Source organism: Electrophorus electricus, chromosome 24 (assembly GCF_013358815.1).
Source record: "Electrophorus electricus isolate fEleEle1 chromosome 24, fEleEle1.pri, whole genome shotgun sequence".
Taxonomy (NCBI): domain Eukaryota; kingdom Metazoa; phylum Chordata; class Actinopteri; order Gymnotiformes; family Gymnotidae; genus Electrophorus; species Electrophorus electricus.
This window is the reverse complement of record NC_049558.1, coordinates 205,574-226,218: the sequence shown is the minus strand read 5'-3', so window position 1 is coordinate 226,218 and position 20,645 is coordinate 205,574. Positions and strand designations below refer to the sequence as shown.

Here is a 20,645-nt window from a genome sequence, read left to right as displayed (position 1 = left end):
CTCCGACCAGTGACTGCCTGACTTGTTTCTTCATTTCATTCATCTGGCCACTTGCTGCAAAACATTGTTTCTCCACAGCAGGGGAACACAGAAGTGTTTTCAGGGCCTTTACGGGGGTGTGACACTCTGTCTGCACACTGAAGACATACTATCCTGCTTGGACATCAGTCCTATATTTGTCCTCTGCCTTATGCAAGTCATGAAGCTTTTTAATGTTTTATCTTGTCAAAGTGAGAACCATGTCAGTAGAGAGAGGCCATAGCTCTGTACTGCAGTTTTTTCAACTGTCCAATATGAAGCCAAGGGAGTGTTCATGTGGTGTGAGAGATGAAGGAAGGAACCCATAACTTTGCAAAATGAGCCCAGTCACCATGATGTGGCCCTGTACCTCAGACAGGGACATCACGCGTGTGAGCCCTGTGGGAGCTCAGCTGATGACTCATACTACACAAAGCTCAAACTTACACTAATTACTTTCTGGACACACGCATTCCTGTTTTCCTGGCAGATATTAAATGAGAAACTGAAATAAAATGGCTCACACATGCAGAAGTTTGTTTTTGATCACAAGGGTAATGATATTATCCAGTCCCTGGATCTGAAGAAATACAAAAACAGGAATTTCAGTAAACACCTTTCTGAACTTCTCTACCTCCAATTTAGCTGTCTCATCAATTACACGGAGGGAGTTTTTACTGTGCAAAAAATCTAAAAAATGAAAAGGGAGACATGCAGTGTTTAACTCGCTTTTGTGATCAAACCAGCCGGGAGACATGGCTCGTCCCCCATTAGCCACAATGCATCTTGGGTAGTGTGTGCTCTCTGCTGCCGTTCACACAGCAGGTCCCAGCCACAGATGCCGGCACACAGACGCCAGTCAGACAGATGCGGAATGCAAACGTCCATTACTGTGGTTGCCGTCACAGCCCTGCGTTGCGCTGAGCATGGGGGGGGGGGGGTCTTCCTCATTACTCTCTGAGGTTTTCATTTGCACTAATGACAGACCAGGGAGGTCGCAGTCACTTAGGTTAGGTCAGCAGCTCAGAGTGGCCAACAGCAGGAAGGCTTCTGCTGTTAAGCAGTTCAGAAGATTAATGAGTGTTTGTTAGGCCAGACGCAGCACTGATTGGATTGTAGGTTTGAATAATTAGAAGCAATTAATGAAAGCATCCAATGAATAACAGAAAGTAAAAGATTGCGCTCCATGGTTCTGGGAAGGACGGACTTCCCAGAAGTCGCTTTTCACAGGAATGCTGACCGCACACAAAGGTGGAACATGTCTCTCCATAACAAGGACAGATTTCAGGCCACCAAAATGAAACAGATTTCAAAGAAATGCACCACACTCAAACTGTAAACAGACATTTATCTCCAGGTTGTGAAGATAATATAATGCTGGTGTTTCCACATCTGGGTCACCGGCTGAAGACCCTCCGTCATTCATATGTGGAACCCTCCAGAACCATTTTAGAAGGTTCTATTCCTTACACCCAAAGGAGCTGCTGTATGATCACTACCTTAAAAAAGGGTTTAATGTCATGCCTTGTGGGACAAACACAAGGATAACTATCTATCTTAAAATTCTGAATATGTCATAGACGCCAATACGCTTATCCAATATGAGGAGACGGCTCTTCTTCTCCACCCACCCCCCCACCACACACACACATACACACACACACACACCACAGACGTATTCTCACATTACACACACTCTCATCTCTTCTTTTTCTTCACAATGGCACTACAGCCCATATGTCCAGTCCGCCTTCGTACGCAAGATGCTGGAGTCCAGAGGCACTTGGTGTTAACAAATCCAAAATGAACCAGAAAAAAAGAAGCAATTGAATTCTGGCCCAGAACAACAGAGGGAAGCCGGGCAGGTGCACAGGTATTCACCACTCGGGCAGGAGGTGAGGTCATCTCACCCATAGCACCAGTCACGTGCACACACGCTGCACACAGCTGCCTACCTGTCAGCGCAGGCACACGTCCACCGGAGCGGTGGAAGGAAACGCCTTCTCTCTCACCCAGGACAGCGGAAGGAACAGGCAGACCGGAGAGGAGCAGCAAACACCGACAGACTGACTACTACGCTGCCCACTGCCCGGTCAGCTAAGGAATCTCTCTCTCTCATTGCTTTTCCTCTACCATAAAATGCTCTCCTCTTCTTTTTCTTCATCCATAGCTCTTAAGTCAATAATTCATTACCTTCCACTTTTCATTAGTCTTTTCCCCTCTCTCTCTCTCTCTCTCTCTCTCTCTCTCTCTCTCGTATTTCATTTGTTCAGCTGTTCTCTGTATCTAGTGTCTGCAGGTACTCAGGGGTCTCCTGTTCTCTCTCCACTTGCAGCATGTCTGGGAGATTCTGGGCTCTGTGCCAAGGGCCCGGCACATCGCACACAACCTGGAACTCAAAAGCAAACCAGCACGTTTATGTCGAACTGATTGCAGATCGGTGTTTAACCAAGACAACACATCTCACCACAGAAATCGACACACTTCACATGGAAATACATAATCAGGTGATAAGGACAAACACTTCCAGCCCTCCAGTGCCCATCAGTGGCCTCAGTCAGAGCCAGCATGACGAAGTACACAGCACTGCAGGAAACTTCTGCCTCCTCTGAGACTTTCCTGTCAGATGTTTTTTTAAAGCCATTCTGCTTCCTTTCGATGAGCAATGCAGGCCCACTGGTTGTCTTTCCCCAACAGTCGCCAAGGCTTTGGTCCAACCTGTTAGCATCTCCAAAAGCTACAGAGGAAACTGCTGATCTCCTGTAACGCTCTAAGTCACATGCTCAGTGACAGCACATTCCAGGAACTAAGGCTATGTAAGCGCAGACTCTGTATTTGTACATCTGAACCTCTCTCTCTCTCTGCAAGATAATATAATAGCAGCTATTGAAGAACCATGGAATATAAACTACTCAATAGCTGAAACACTACATATCAGAGTTCACCATACAAGCTCATATCAAAATGACCTGCAAAACCACCAGCTGGTCCTATGGTATAATGAAGCAGTTTTAACCATTCTAATAACACCACAGCAACAAACTCACATTGCTTTGCTGTCTGGACTTTGAGTACAGTGATCCAAGACACTGACTGATCTGAAGTTTCATCAACCTGAAGCCATGAACCCATCCGGGTCATTATACCAACGAGGGTTTAACAGCTGCATCCTAAGCCACACTCCTCCTCAGTCATTACTGCCCCGCTCTGTCTACAGCACCCAATCAGCAGCAAAAACAGACAGGGTGTGGGAGCAGGAAATACATCACCAGGGGGGCGGACAGACCACTAGTCTGTTAGCTGTTAGTTTCCTGCATCTCCCAGGTGACTGGTCCCTTTCAGGATCACTGCAGCCTAAGAGAACAACCACCATATTGGGAAAAACTCCCAATATGGACTTGACCAATGCACTGAAAGCCCTACACACACCCCACTTGTACCCACCTGTAAACACCAGTACCAGAGAGAACATCTGGCAACATGCTGGGTGGCTGGCGCCAGGTACTTTAGAACACAATGGGTAGTAGTGACAGCTACGGCTGGGAAGTGACTGGATATGACGGACACATTTGGGCAGAGCAGACACATCTGGGCGCAGGCTGGGCACAACAGCAGAACTCTCAGAAGTGAGGCAGAATGAAACTGCCAACCTGTCACTGAGTGCTGAACGCCATCAACTGCTGTCACTTGTAAATATACATTTAAATAAGCTCTTTATATATCAATTTTTATACACTGTGAACAGTATGTGCAGGATATATGTGAAAAGACAAAAAGCAAGTAAAGATACGGTCAACAAAAACAGTAGAGAGAGAATATGGTAAACAACCACTAAAATGAAAACAACTCTACAAATACATTGTACATTACATTCTGATCCCTAAAAATAATCTGAATGAACATTTGAACAAACATTTGTATTACTGAAAGTAAGTGCAAAGCAAAGCTAGGAGATGTCAGATCTAAAGACCTGAGAGGGAGGTAAGTGTTGTTGTGAACAGCAGCCTCTTGGCTGATCTATTACTAGGCCTGTGGAAACCAGGTTCCTGTCTGTGACTTGGCAAAGCTAGATGTCCTGTGCTGACAGATGACCTTTCACAATGCTCAAATACAAGATCAGGGAAGCCATACACTCTGACCAACATATGATGATGTGTGTCTTTTAGAAAATACTTGGTTACATAATGAGCAGGTGCGTCCGTTTATGTTGCACACAGGGTAGAGGTGGCTAAGGCTGGAGGAAGGGCTACCCCACCCTGCACAATCCCCCCGAATCTACCCCAGGGTCGAGGAGTCCATGTGGGGTTATCAGAAACAAAAACACCCTATTGTGACCTGAGCATGGCTGAGGGCCGGTTTCAACAATGTGACCCCCTGTGAATTTATCACAGCAGGGGCGTTTGCTACCATTTTTCACCACTAGAGGGTGCACATACATCACTGATTAGTGAATACATACAGCAGCGTCCTGGAACTGGGAAAAACAAAAAGCACTCTGTTAGTGATAGTAGAGGATCCCAGCCTGAGAGACACTGGAGGCATTGCTAAGGAACACTCACAAACAGTGAAGGACAACAAGGTGAAATGAGGTCAATCACAATATGTAAATACATAAATAAACCTCAGGTTCAGGCTATTTTAAAACCAGAGAAAATTAAAAATAAAAAGTATTGCTTTATAAATAAATAAATACATACAAAACAAACAAACAGTAAACAAACCCAAGCGCACACAAAGACGACTGATTATCTGGAGAGTGATGGGCATCTTGTGTTTCGTTTTGTGATGTGTGAAGCCAAAATCCGCCGTCGTGTATGAGAACGTTGGGTACATGGGTAATGTTCTACCCTGGGCACTTGCTGGACTCTGCCCTGGATGCTGGCTGCTCTGGGCACTGGCTGGACTCAGCCTGGCTCCGGGAGCTGCTTGCAAGACCACTCTCAGAGGGCCGCTAGGAACCATTTACATTTTTTAAAATGGTTGTTCAAAGCGTTTCTCAGATGTGAAGCATGTCATGAATATAGTCTGTAATCTAGCCTGTAATCTAGCCAGTTACTCACTCAGAAAGGTTTAGCAAACTGAAGACTGGCCATGAGGGGGCGCTCTTGGCTCTTAAGCAGGGGTGCTGGGTACTTAGCATCAGTTAATATAGTAGGTCTTGTTAATTTACTGAGTCATAGCACTTATTACATTTGAGTATTCCATTAATACAACTATTAAAGTAATATTAAATAAAATAATGAATCATTAGCAAGCAATTTAAAAAGATTTAACACTTCAGAACTGCAATGCTGAGAGTGAGGAACATATCCAAGCTGTTATGGAATGTTGTATGAAGGGCTTTTAATAACACCACACATTCCATATCTTGCCTTCATGTGTTACATACCCTTGCTATCTACATACACAAATGAGGTCATGTACACACACCCACCCACCCACATCCACACACACACTCACCCACACACACACTCACACTCACCCACCCACACACACACCCTAAACTGGTCATGGGTATTGAACTACATTTAATTAATGTTAACCAGCAGTGTCGATTTCAGTGACACTAATTTCTTACAGCTCATTAATAATTATGTCTAATTAAGGACAACAAGGGACAGTTGATTTTGCAAACCTCCAGAACCCACAAATGGGCTATAAGAAAAGTCAGCAGTACTGCGGATTCCCTTCGGAATTTATCAAGCACTCAGGTCCCTGGCAATCTCAAGCATGCACGCACGAAAAAAATATGCCTATGCAACTCAAATAATAATTCCACAAATAATCAAATAATAATTCCACAAATAATCAGACAAATTAACGCAGCTGATAATAATCATGACTGAGCTCTAATGAGTCGCTGCGTCTACAGACACCTGTGCTCCAGGCTTGTGTTCAGGGGACCTTTGCTTTCACTTCCATCTTCGGTAAGAGTAATAAATTTGCCCTCAGTGGGGTGACAGGCCGTGTCAAGAGGCAAAGCTTCATTCTCAGAGTTTGGAAGTGTTCCAGATGGCGATGGAGTTGGAGAGGGGTTATTAACGCTGTTGTGTGAGGTGGTGGTTGTCCCTAATGAAGACGAGCCAGCCAGCTCCACCTGCAGCTGGGGGGCTCCACCACCATGTCTCCCACATGAGCTGGAATGGTTTGGACCATTAGCACTTCAGTCCGACCCTCTGGTCCAGATCAGGTGTAACTGGCCTTTCATTTCCGTTGGCTTAAAAGCGGTTTGTGTCTTGTGTTTCTGAGGTTACTGTGTACACTTCTCAATAAGTCCTGACATAATTATCTTCTGAACCCTCCAGTAGGATCCTGGTCCTCTATGGTATTTTAAGTTGGTCACCAGTGCTTTCACGCTTCCTAACCATATACTAAAGAGGGCAGGATTTCCCAAAAACATCGAAACTCAAAGAACAAGTTTAAATGATAGCACCAGTTATTACACTGAACACACGCTCTTTCTCAGCCTCATCTAAGATGATCTTAACACTACAAGGCTACAAGGAAATGGTGGACTTTTTTACCCACAAAGTGTTTCATCTGTGCCTCTTGCTGACTTGGTTCTTCAGCTTAATTAACTGATATCTGTTTGGTACTCATGTGGAGAGACAACCACAACAGACTCCAGATGCCCAAGAAAAATCAAGCATTTGTTCATTCTCTCTTTTTCCCATATGACAGACTACTGAAAAGAAAACACTAAATCCATGTTAGACAGAAGATTCAGCTGGAAGAATTGAGATTTTCGAAGATGGAATACAAACACACACACACACACACACACACACAAACACACAAACACACTGCAGCAACATGAGAGAACAATTCAAGCTCTGTCCCTTCTGCTTACATGCTAGCTAAGGAGAAAGAGAGGGAGAGAGAGGATAGAGAGAGAGAGAGAGGGAGAGAGAGGATAGAGAGGCTGAGAGAGAGAGAGGGAGAGAGAGGATAGAGAGAGAAAGAGAGAGGGAGAGAGAGGATAGAGAGGCTGAGAGAGAGAGAGGGAGAGAGGATAGAGAGAGAGAGAGAGGGAGAGAGGATAGAGAGGCTGAGAGAGAGAGGATAGAGAGGATAGAGAGAGAGAGGGAGAGAGAGGATAGAGAGGCTGAGAGAGAGAGAGAGGGAGAGAGAGGATAGAGAGGCTGAGAGAGAGAGAGAGAGAGAGAGAGGATAGAGAGGCTGAGAGAGAGAGAGGGAGAGAGGATAGAGAGAGAGGGAGAGAGAGGATAGAGAGGCTGAGAGAGAGAGAGGGAGAGAGAGGATAGAGAGGCTGAGAGAGAGAGAGAGAGAGAGAGAGAGAGGATAGAGAGGCTGAGAGAGAGAGAGGGAGAGAGGATAGAGAGAGAGAGGGAGAGAGAGGATAGAGAGGCTGAGAGAGAGAGGGAGAGAGAGGATAGAGAGGCTGAGAGAGAGAGAGAGAGAGAGAGAGAGAGAGAGGATAGAGAGGCTGAGAGAGAGAGGATAGAGAGGCTGAGAGAGAGAGAGGGAGAGAGAGGATAGAGAGGCTGAGAGAGAGAGAGAGGATAGAGAGGCTGAGAGAGAGAGAGAGAGAGAGAGAGAGAGAGGATAGAGAGGCTGAGAGAGAGAGAGAGAGAGAGAGGGGATAGAGAGAGAGAGGGAGAGAGAGGATAGAGAGGCTGAGAGAGAGAGAGGGAGAGAGAGGCTGAGAGAGAGAGAGAGAGAGAGAGAGAGGATAGAGAGGCTGAGAGAGAGAGAGAGAGAGAGAGAGGGGATAGAGAGAGAGAGGGAGAGAGAGGATAGAGAGGCTGAGAGAGAGAGAGGGAGAGAGAGGCTGAGAGAGAGAGAGAGGATAGAGAGGCTGAGAGAGAGAGAGGATAGAGAGGCTGAGAGAGAGAGAGGGAGAGAGAGGATAGAGAGGCTGAGAGAGAGAGAGAGAGAGAGAGGATAGAGAGGCTGAGAGAGAGAGAGGGAGAGAGAGGATAGAGAGGCTGAGAGAGAGAGAGAGAGAGAGAGAGAGAGAGGATAGAGAGGCTGAGAGAGAGAGAGAGAGAGAGGATAGAGAGGCTGAGAGAGAGAGAGAGAGAGAGAGAGAGAGAGAGGGGATAGAGAGAGAGAGGGAGAGAGAGGATAGAGAGGCTGAGAGAGAGAGGGAGAGAGAGGCTGAGAGAGAGAGAGAGGATAGAGAGGCTGAGAGAGAGAGGATAGAGAGGCTGAGAGAGAGAGAGGGAGAGAGGGAGAGAGAGGATAGAGAGGCTGAGAGAGAGAGAGAGAGAGAGAGAGAGAGAGAGAGAGGATAGAGAGGCTGAGAGAGAGGGAGAGAGAGAGAGAGAGGATAGAGAGGCTGAGAGAGAGAGAGGATAGAGAGGCTGAGAGAGAGAGAGAGGGAGAGAAGGAGTAAGGGGGGGAAGGAGAGAGGTAAGGGACAGACATACAGAAGCCGCCTCAGACCAATCAGAATCCAATCAGAGAGAATTAACAGAATATCTCTACACCATTAGAGATCTACAGGAGACTGTGGTCACTGATCCTCACCAAGTACAGGCTCAGTGACCACAGTCTGTCCACAGAGACGCGCAGAGAGAAGAAACTCCCTCCGCCCAGAGAAGACGGTGTGGTCACAGTGAGAACAGTGAGGTCAGACAGAAAACCTCTCTCCTCCAATGGGGAAAATTCACACAGATTCATCAACATTTCACGTAGTCCTCGTATTTGATGTCTGCAGGGCCAGAGCTTGTGCTGCCGAGGTGTGTCGAGGCCTGAAAAAGGCAGAAATGTGAAGCACGGCTTATGATGCGTTGGCAGAACCACTGAAGGTTTACTGCAAGTTTTACTTCCGAATTTGACTACAGACTGCAAGATGCTTTGGACAAACTCCAGAAAAATCATTATGATTAAAATGTTTTCTGTTTATTGCTTCTAGTCTTTTTCCATAATTACTAAATTAAATTATTTACGTTAACATGTCCATTGTTCCAGTGAGTAGATTACCATTATTGTAAGTGTGAAATAGACGCATGTATACTCCTCTTCAAAGGCTAAAAACAGTCTTGCATCTCCAGGAAAAATATCAGCATGTGTTTCTATTGATTTCGTTGTCCTGTTTGTGTGTAGTCTGAATACAGTAGAACTTTAGAGTATACTTACAAATTTTGAAAATTTCCCACATCTAAAAAAAACAAACTAAAAATGATCCTTGGAGAAGGAAACACAGCACCTCTCACTGCAAATAGTGTAGAGAGACTCTACACTCACCACACCTGTCACTACATTATAGCAATCTCTATACTAGTACTAGATTGTTTTTTTATTACTGTTATCTTGCTTTATGTAGTTTACTTGCATTTATTGTCACTTCTATCATACTCATTTATTCATTTACAATTTTTATTCCTTCTATTATCTTGGCAAGTGTCATGTTCAGTTCCTAATTATTTGCTTTGGCACCTGGTCTAGTCAAGAGTGAGAGAGAGGGAGAAAGAGAGAGAGAGAGAGAGAGAGAGAGGTGTGAATGTGAGGATCTGAGTGGGATAGACCCAAAAGAGACACCATTGGCTGTTTTATGATGGATTAGCAATGAGAAGGAGAGAGAAACATAAGTCTCCAGAGACAGCAGTCCAGTGCCATGATGGATTACCAGTAAAAACCAAAGAGTTCGCAGAGGAAGAGTAGGATCCACAAGGTATGGGGGCAACAAAACCCTAAGCCACAACCTCTGACCTCACACACGCCCCAGCTACCCAGCAGTGTGCCATAGTGCCACCTAACTCCTCCACATAAGTGGAATGGGCAGTCTGTGTGTGTGTTCACTGCAGAGGACCAAATGAGGTCGCTTACCTCCCGCCAAAAAAAGAGCATGCACTAATTATTAATCACTCTGGTGATGACAAAAGTGTGTTGTCATGCACTGCACTGAACAGGAGATCTCAGGAAGAGGCAACACTAATATAATTTCACAAAACTAAAACAGAATCTTGAATTTAAAAATACTCTTAAAAATATACTCTTGAATTAGGAAGGTCGTAGATTTGATCAGAACAGTACAAATTTGAACAGCAGAGAGTGTCAGAGAGACTTCACATACAAAGATTGCAGCTTCTACAATCATACGTTGTTTTTCTTTTAATAACTTCCCCATTTCATTGTACCTGAAATGCATGATTACTGTGTATGGTGTCACTTAACTACAGCCTGAGTGTACTGTGTTCATTTAAAAGCTTCTGGTTTGACATCCAAATTGCTTTGATTGCTGATGCAATGCTATGAAAGTTTCAGTAACAGCTGAATAACAGGAGAGTCAGGGGAAGGCAAGTAAGATTGATAAACCATATACGTATGGCTACAAAGGTCCAGTATGAAACAGCCAGACGGAGAAAACATGAAGCAACGTTAAACACACAACACTCAAAAAAAATGGAATGACTTCATTACCTGGGCTCCTTCTGCACATGGACTCCACATTATTATTTACAGAACCAGCGGTACCACGGACTGGGCCAGACAGAACAGGGCCGCCCCGGCCACAGGTCAAGACTGATACACAGAAGGGCCAGACCTGCTGGAACTTGGCATGTCAGACTGTCCTTTGTAAAGTCCACACACAGACAGCAGCTGCAGACTCGAGTCCGATGCTTTGCTCAGGACGAAAGCCACGGCTTCTGCGATGAAGTTCTCTGATAAAGAATTCTGAGAAGTTGGAGAAACTCTGAAAGCAGCATGTTGGATGGCGTTCCATTGAAGCCTGCTTTGGACCTTGGAAAATAAAGGTCCTTTCTGTGCCTGTAAATGGCAAGTTGAACACTAGCTGTGTGGATGCGCAAGCTCTAAATTAATGATGCCCTCACCTTCCTCAAATGGACATGTGGCCGTGTCAGGTTGCTGGAGTTCTCCAGTGTCACCACGGTGATGTGCAGTAAACAAGCAGCCAAGAACTAGTTCAAGGGCAGAATATCAGCTCTGCGCACTCTTTTTTTTTCCTCACAATGGCCTCCCATATTCTCCTCAAGAAACCTCAGAGACAAATCGAGCAAAACCACTCAGGGTGTCTCACTGTCTTTTGCAGTGATCAGCCAGATGGACCCCCAGGCCAGTAATGTGCTGGGCTGAAATGATGCTCTCTCTCTCTCTCAGCATGGTTCAGATCTCCAGGAATGTCATTGGCTTTTCCTCAGCAAAGGGAATTTATGGTGATACTTTATGCAAAATCCCTTTAGGACAATTTGAGACGGTTTCCAAATCCAAAGTCTTTTAATAATAATTTATTGTTGTTCATTGATATTGTTTAATAACGAGTTAAACCTTAATTAATTAAAATACTATGAAATCAGACATATTCCACAGTTGCAAAGATGTGAGAATGTATCAGATATTCTGATGTTATTTTGAGAATGGCATAAACCCTTTTTTATCGTCCATTGTATTAATATTAATGTATTAATATCTGAACAAAGAAATTTTTTAAAAGCCCCTCAAGTGTGTTTGAATACTCACAGCATCCATAGAAACATGACATTTAGTGTGTCTTACCTTCCAGTTCTGACTGAGATACAGTACTTCCACATCACATCCCCCAGAGCGGTGACGTCCCCCTATCAGACACGGGACGTTCCCGAGAGAAGCAGAAAACGCAGCACACACTCAGAAGAGGCTGCCGGATCTGCCGGTTAAGACGACTCTGCTGCTCTTTGGGAAAACACGGAGACTACAGGGAGGCTTCCTCTTCTCGCCTTCCCACAGGTTTCATCACTGCCTGAGACAGAAACCGAAAATCTACTCGCAGACCACATGCATTACTGTAATCGCTCGTCCCAAGGCTGCTCGCTACTTGATCGGACGCACCATGTGTTTTCTGTCAGCCAGGCCAGCCATATAAATTCCAAGCTCACCAACGCAGTTCATCTGTTAGCATACAGCGCACTGACTTCACCAGCGGGAGACAGCGCCCGGGCCAGGCTGATCCAAAGCAGGGCCTCATCTGCGGGACTTTCCACAGACTCTGGTTCTTTCTCTTTCCTTTCCCATTTCTCCACTCCCAACAGCATCTGTGTATGCAGGAGAGACAGAGCCCTCCTCCCTCAGTCCGTGGAGCCAGGCCAGCCCTCATGGAAATGGCCTGTGTGTTCCAACAACAACTGTAAGCAGGCTCGTGTCCAAACATGACGGCTCCTAGAGAGCGGTGGGGGTGCTGGGCTCAGCTGTAACCATGTCCGCGGAACCTCACAACAAGGCTAAAGGTTACTCGTGCTTTTTATATAACAGAAACGCAGAGAGCTGGTATGGTTGTTCTGGTTGTTGGGCAGCAGGGCACAGATGTGGCATTGTTCCCCCAGCTCAGACTCACACTTCACATATGTCAAGTCCATGCAGCACACAGCATAATAAAGCCTTTCAGATTTACACCACAGCAAGCATAATGGCAAAGGCCTGATTGTACAACCTCCCCACATCATTCTGGGAGGAGAGTGAATATACCAAGAGCGTGAGAGCAGGCTTGCTGAGAGTACAGATGGAAAGATAAATTATAACCAAGCCACGAGATTACAAACAGTATTATGTATTAGCCAAACCCAAACTGTACGCAGAGATTCAAAAGTGGGAAGGACATGATTCCAGGGGTCCTGCTATACAATGCACCTGATAAGCATACAATGACATCTTATTTACATTCCAGCAAGCGGTGACTGGGACCAATCTGGCAAGAGTTTGATGTTCATTGAGATGCCTTTACTAGCTCAGTGTGGAGACCTCATCATATCATCAACATCACTTCATGTTATGACTGAAGCCAGTGTGCCGAAACTCCCTCCAGCCACTGTGATGGTTCTTTCTTCTCTGGAACCTCAATCTCTTTGGCTTGAATTCTGTTAAAGAAACTAAACAAACAACATGATACCAATGAAGGCAAGCTTTGTTTAGAAATAACTGAGGGCCAAACTGCCAGGCATGCCATAGCATGGAAACCCATCTACCCCCGCACCCCGTCCACCTCGTCCAACCAATCTACTCCCACCCACCCTGTCCACCCCCTCCATGCCCCCACCCTGTCTACCTCACCTACCCAATCTACCCCCGACCCCACTCAACCCTGTCCACCCCATCCACTTCATCTACCCCCATCCACCCCGGTCCACCCTGCCCACCCCAAACAGAATGCCAAGCAAGGCAACCTTGTAAGAAAATAAATAAACAAGCCGACCTGCTCTGAGAATGCACTATAATTAGGTACAACAAGCCACAAAACCCATTCTGCACGGGGACCACATCATGAGCACAGAGAAGAGGCACTGGTGAGAGCCCAGTCCACTTTACACCAGTGTTCACAGTCCGGGCTCCTAGTGAAGCCTTTTACATTAGTTCCAAACCCAGAAGGAACATGGCTGAACTACATAGGTCAATTTTCATTTAAATCAGGCACATGATGAGTATTTTTTTCTGGGTAGAACCTAGAGTGTGTAGGACAGCATGTGTCCCAGTGGAAGGTTGGTCACCTCTGTTTTCCACCCTTTTAAACCCATGAAATCATCAGTAAGATGAGTCCTGGCTGCACACGTTGGCTGTTCCATTCCATTTTCATGCTCCTTACTCCCCAGGTCAGCACCAGCACACAGGAAGACTAGTGCACAGGTTTAAGAACAGCTGTGCTATTCCAAAGCATGTTCAGTGATAGTCTTATCTAAGACTTTGAAAGTAATTGTGATGAATAATTCAATATTACTTAGTCATCAGTGCAGGTCTTTAGGTGTCTTATTCAGCTGAGCCACAATACAAAATTGGTGTAAGCAGCTGTAGGAAAAACTGCTGAAATTAGATAAGAGTGTCTCACGGAGTCAGAACTGTACCGTCTTAACCTTCTTCACCCCTTAAAATCTCGGGATATGTAATTAAATGGTAATTAACTGCTAAGTCCTCTGCACTCAGAGGCTGTGAAGATGTACGATCCAACCTGAACTCTACAGATTAATCTAAAGCCTGGCACAGTGGATGCTTTGGGCAGAATACAGTTAAATGCAGATCAACTATACCACTTTCCTTACCTTCGAAAGAGTCCAATGGGAGGTTGCAAACAGAGAAACTGCCAGTAATCTAAACACAGAGCTTTGAACCTGGACATCCTCCGGCTTGACTCAATCAGTCGGAGCTCCAAACAACAAGCGTCCAGTGTGACCAGCACCCAGGGAAGGAGAAGGCCGTGCACTCGGCTCACACAACTGGCCTGCCCTACTGCACCCACCTGGGCCAGCGCGTACCGAGAGAACGTGATGGCCCACACATCCACGCCAATCCACCTCCCAACTCTCGCCCCCCACCCTGCTGGACAGTCGGAACCGCGCTCAAGACATCGCCGGGCCAGTCCTGGCAGCGGGTGCATCCAGGAACAGTCGGCGCCGTCAGTTCCACACTGTGGAAATCGGGGTCGAGCCCAGCACCCTGCAACCAGCCAACTGGGCTCCGCTTCCAGACTCTCTGCCTCCAAGCGCAAAGTCCAGGAACTTCAGCTGCTGGTCATCCAGAACTCCGCCGGGTACATGTGTGCACACGAGCCCTGCCTTCGGACCGACTGCACTTAGCACTCCCGTGCATTCTGTAGATCTACACCAGGGTGTGCAGTGGTGCAGGAGCCAGTCCAGAGCGGTGGAGGAGTGGTGCAGATGTGCATGTGTCTCCCATTTCCATCGGAGGCTGTCTCCACTGCAGCCATCCACCCAGAGCGGAGCACATATATATTTGCCGATTGTGGGTTGCCAGGCAACACCACCACTACTGAACTTGCAAAGGGTTGGCTGACAGCAGCTGATTGGTCAGGCTATGTTTTACTGTGGGGTGGGAACTCCTGCATCTTCTGTACAATGATGTCATTGGATCTGAAGAAAGAGCACAGGTTGCACTGCCTAGGAAACCTCTTACCATCTTAATGGCTTTACTACACAGCCATGCATAACATTAAACATGACTGAACTGGGGAAATAAAGAAAAAAAAAAAAGGTTTTGTTAACTGGTAATATTAGCACTTCTGGGCGGTGTTCACAAGTACAGTGGAGTGCACAGTAACATCCAAACAAAGACACAAATGAAATAAAAAGCTTCAGTATTAAAAGTCTAAACGTGAGGCAAATTTGACTGAAAACAGCTGCACTGTTCATTCAGCGTTGTCCCAGAGCTTCTTGAGGGAGACCAGGCTTTTCTGCCAAATAATCAAATTATAATTTGTATATAAATGTAAATAAATGAATAGATCAGAACACAACATGCTAGTTTTGCCTTAATGAGCCAGATTAAGCTGTCCTTTATGAACCCACATCAATTTCTCCATTAAGCATTTATCGTTTTAGTATCAATTGTAAGTATGCACTTGTACATCTAATTGTCTCCAGAACATGTCTAACCCTAAATAACTCTACTAAAGGGGCTGTAGGAACACTGGGAGCAGTCGTTCAGATTTCCATGGACAGCTAAAGCAGCTAACAGTGAATGAAAGATTCCACTGTGCACTTACGCTTTTGGAAGAGCCTTTTCAGTAACTACTAGCTTTCCTCACTTTATCAACAACAGTACCATTTCCAGGCAAACTACAGCTGAAGGACTATTTGTGCTGAATGTTGTAACTGTTATATACTAATTTCATGCTAAGCACTAATGACGAGTCACTTCAGCATGGCACTTCAACCCGACCCATCTGTGGGCAACACTACTTTGTGGGAGAATACGTTTAACAGATGCTGAAAACACATTCAAACCAGCCACTCATATTCGTCACATGTTCAAAACGGCACGCTGAGATCAGGAAATGGCTAAAACAGCACGGAAACCTGCAGCCTGGACTGATAGTTAATGGAAAGCAACCGCATTTGGGTAAATGCTACAATACGATTTCATTTGTTAATTGGCAACGGCAGCATTTTTGGAGGGAGAGTTTGTTATGGGTGTACTGCAGTGCAGCAGATGTAGTGGGTACAAAGTACCTATGTGACAATCAACTCCCCAGCTGAGTAAAACACTAAAGGTTTTGTTCCAAACTGAGTGAAGTGATGGAACAAAGAGTAAGCCCTCGGGGGTGGGGGACTTCACCGTGGGGGTTTCACCCTTTTTTGGCCTGGAACAGAGATGATTAGGATCTATTCAGGGGGACCATCAGAGACTCTCAGCAGAGAAAAAGCATGTTGTAGTTACTAATCAGAATGACACTGTTTAAGGGCCAACCGCACAATGACTAATTTTCTTCATAAGACATGACAACCAGTTATAAATCTAAGCTATAACCAGCTAAAACTGGCCTACAAAACATACAAAATGCAAAAGTGACATGTGAACCCCATCACATTAAATATACACTGCCTGGCCAAAAAAAAAGGTCACCACCTGGATTTTCTCTAAGCAAATATGTAAGAGCCTCCCATTGGATAATTACTGCATGGGTGATTATGTTTCAGCTGGTAACAAGTTATTTAACCCTAACTGATGCAGTGAGTAGCTTCTCATTTGTTAAACGACCATGTCGAAAGACACATCCTGTGGTTGTGGAAAAGATGTTAATCTGTTTTAGAAGGGTCAAATTATTGGCATACATCAAGCAGAGAAAACTTCTAAGGAAATTGCTGAAACTACTAAAATCAGGTTAAGAACTGTCCAATGCATTATTAAAAAGTGGAAGGACAGTGGAGAAACATCATCTTAGAGGAAGGAATGTGAATGATCGTGACTGCCGATCACAAACGTGGTGAAATCAAATTGTAGAAAAACAACAGTAGAACTCAGGGATATGTTTAATAGTGAAAGTAAGAGCATTTCCACATGCATAATGCAAAGGGAACTGAAGGGATTGGGACTAAACAGCTGTGTAGCCTTAAGAAAACCACGTGTCAGTGAGGCTAACCGGCAAAAATGGCTTCAATTTGCTAGGGAGCATAAAGCTTGGACTCTACAGCAATTGAAGAAGGTCATGTGGTCTGATGAGTCCAGATTTATCCTGTTCCAGAGTGATGGGCGCATCAGGGTAAGAAGAGAGGTGGCTGAAGTGATGCACCCATCATGCTTAGTGTCTACCGTGCAAGCCTGTAGGGGCAGTGCGATGATCTGGGGTTGCTGCAGTTGGTCAGGTCTAGGTTCAGCAACTTTATGTGCCCAAAGAATGAGGTCAGCTGACTACCTGAATATACTGAATGACCAGGTTATTCAATCAATGGATTTTTTCTTCCCTGATGGCATGGGCATATTCCAAGATGACAATGCCAGGATTCATCGGGCTCAAATTGTGAAAGAGTGGTTCAGAGAGCATGAGACATCATTCTCACACATGGATTGGCCACCACAGAGTCCAGACCTGAACCCCATTGAGAATCTTTGGGATGTGCTGGAGAAGACTTTGCACAGTGGTCCGAATCTCCCATCATCAACACAAGATCTTGAGGGAAAAATGTATGCAACTCTGGACATAAATAAATGTTGTGACATTGCAGAAGCTTGTGGAAACGATGCCACAGTGAATGCATGCCTTAATCAGAGGTAAAGGCGGTCCAACGAAATATTATTGTGAGAGACCTTTTTTTTGGCCAGGCAGTGTATATTTATACACACACACACACACACACAAAATGGCCACTTTATTAGAGACACCTGCCCCTTCATGTTCGGTGCTTCCCTGTATGGAAATTGGATACATGACCCGCAAAATGTAGCATAAAACCAGGTGTGTTTTTGTGTGGATTTGTGTCTAGACACGGTCATGGTCATTGCTCCTGGACTAGACATGGTCATCAGTGCTGGACTAGACATGGTCATTGTCAATGGTGTCAAGAGTAATCACAGAATGGCGTGGCAAAACAGTGAAAGGGGATCGTGTGGATGTAAAGACTGAGGAAGGAGTCAGAGCAGCATGTCAAACATTCTGATCAACAGTTGAGATAACTGTAGTCAAATACAATGCTGGCACTCCAGCTAAAGTGACCTTAGGACCTACAGGCTAAAACAGCAGACCATCAGTTCAGGTGCCGCTGCTGTCCAAAGGAAACAGCTAGGTAAGAAGTAAAACTGGATCACGGAGCAGCGGAAAAACATCAGCTCATCAGATGAATCCAAATTTCTGCTGCATCGTGCTGATTTTGTTGCATCATGTCAGAATTTGACACAAAGCATGAATCAAGGAGCCCTTCCCATCAAGTGTCACCAGTTCAGACTCGTGGAGGTGGAATATCCTTGGCACACCCTCGGTCCTTTGATACTGGTGTACGGATGTTTGGACTTAAGCCTTGTCGCCGACCAAGCAGGAAGACACTTTCAGCAGGACACTGCACCAAGACACAGGGGTCGTATAGTCATGAACTGGTTCCAGAAACACGACAGCGAGTTTTCTTTGCTTCCTTGGCCTTCGCGGTCCACAGAGATTAACCCAGTAGAGCACCTCTGGGATGAGGTAGGACAGGCTGTTCAGAACATGTCAGTACCTCCATCTAGTTTTCTGCAACTGCAAATAGCCATCCTGTCAGAAAGATGCCCTCGCTCACAGTTATGTCTGTCAAAGGCACTTCCAGGAGAAACAGCACAGGTTCATTTTGAGTCCTATGAAATCTTCGTTCCTCAGTAGCGCACCTCGTGTAGGCTAAAGGTCACCGCCAGCATGGAGCTCCGTGAAGCTTCACGTGCATCACCTTCCATTTGCACTGTGACACTTGAAGCCATGTAACAATTCTCTGACTTAAGGAGCATCTTTTGCGTGCTTAATTCATTTTGGTCCTGGAAGTACCGGGAGGTAAGACAAGACCTAGTGCTGGCTGAGCATGGGGAGGTCAAACAGCATGGAGACGGCAGACCTTCACACCTGGTTGCCATTACGTCTCGTGGCTTTAATGAAGGAGGCATTTCAGCTTTAATTTCACAGACCCTGTGAAAAAATATCAAGACAAAAAGGTCTGAGGCAGCAGAGAACACAACAAATCAGTTTCACTTCAGTTTTTAAATCTGCAATGATTATCCAGTTCTCACGGGGCTCAGTGCTCATGTGAAGCTTTAAAAGTTCATTTTTTAAAGATAATTCCTGAAAACCACGGATGCTAAATTGTTCAAAAACAACTCTAAAGTGTTAGACATAGATGGAACACTGTAGAGCTGCGTTTAGTTTAAGACCACTGGCTTATGTGCCTGGAAACATGGCTTACCACAGCAGAGGAACTGAAAATCATTTCCAATGTAGTTTCAAGCATTTTCCGACTCCAGCATTTGCCTCTGCATATGCAAAAACACACTTGTGCGTGCACACACACACACACACACACACACACACACACACACACACACACACACTTCCAAGCTATCTGGTACATTGGAAATTTGACATAAAAAAAGATAAAGAGGTAGGAGAGAGAGAGAAAGAGAAAACCATCCTTGCTAAACACATCTCGCATTTCCACAAGAATTTGGCCCCTCCTGAAGATCTGAAATGCACCTCTAAAGCCCTCAGCATGAGAGCGGTCCTCACGTGGCAGAGAGCTGACCTGCTCCGAGTCCAGCCTGCATCACCTCACTGCTGCATTTTAAACGCCGCCTTTGACCTCTAGGACATCTGCAGCGCGTGGCGCAGTGCATGCCTTGTCACGCTGCTCCCCCTTGTGGCCAACAGCAATAACAGCAACCGAATCAAGGACGCGGCTATTCAGAAAAGGCCGTTGCTGCACCCATGCTCAAAAATCTGCAACAGCAATTATTTACAGATGACCAAATTAAAGTCTTGGCAAATTATGAAGATTTTAAATGACCACGAACAAGTAAAACTATTCACCATGATGGACATGTTAAAAATACACCTTTTATTTGCATTTTATTAGGTTTCAAGACAGCATGCCAGTGATGTCAGACAAGGATATAGTAGTAAACACAATCGAAGATTTAAAACTACAGCAGCATAATATTAGTCAGTCATCCTGATCACATGCAGCTTTTGATTCTAAAATGAGCAGCGTTACTCTAACTAGAGTTTCCTAGGAATTCTCTGATCCCCTACAACTGTATCAACAGGAATATCACGAGAAGCTCCATCCAGTCCATTTCAGGAAGTGGAAGGTAGTAGTGGAGGGACCACACAGAGGTGTTATCATATCTCCATCCCGAACAGCTCCAAGATGGTTCATATCCATATGTAGACTACTCATGCACATGGGAAATGAGACGTTCCATGAGGCACAAGAGCGTTGGGGGGTGGAGGAGGGGTGGAGGCTGAGTGGAGGTTCTGCGGTTCTCTCTGGCTCCGCTATCTTGAAGGGCTGCTGCTCCCCGAGGGTGGGCAACAGAACTGGTGGAGACCATTATCTTCCCTGGCGAGAAAGGCAGATGGACAGAGAACACGCGTGGCACGTCACTGTCAAAACTCACGCATGCACATCACACGCACGCACGCACACAGGCTGGTGCTTTTGGTACGTCTTTCTTCACGTTTCAACTCAAAAGCATATTTGTCCCATGAAAAAATAAATGCTAAAAATTGCTCGTTTGACAATGGAGGTAATTGCCGTTGTCTCTGTAATTCCAGCTTCACAATGTGATGATTATGGTAAAGGCGGCGAGAGGGAGGAATGAAGTATGAAGAAACACAGGAGCTTTCAGAGATGCTGTAGTTCCTGTGTGACAACACTGCATTGCAATCTGTTCACCGAGGCCGTCACCACACACGGGGAAATTAATCC

At 45.5% G+C, this 20,645-nt stretch overlaps 1 protein-coding gene across 7 annotated transcripts in view; it reads right to left on the bottom strand.

Annotated features, from left to right (window-relative positions):
* LOC113572285 (IQ motif and SEC7 domain-containing protein 1-like) overlaps positions 1 to 20,645 on the bottom strand; it is a 77,652-nt gene that overhangs the window by 30,668 nt on the left and 26,339 nt on the right. The window contains exon 1 of one of the 7 annotated variants that reach the window (XM_027001708.2): positions 11,503 to 11,993. The exons of the other annotated variants lie outside the window; for them this stretch is intronic. Coding sequence (XP_026857509.2) covers positions 11,503 to 11,537 — 35 coding nt within the window. The 5' untranslated portion in view covers positions 11,538 to 11,993. Of the gene's footprint in view, positions 1 to 11,502; positions 11,994 to 20,645 lie in introns of those variants that run through there. 7 annotated transcript variants of the gene reach the window in all.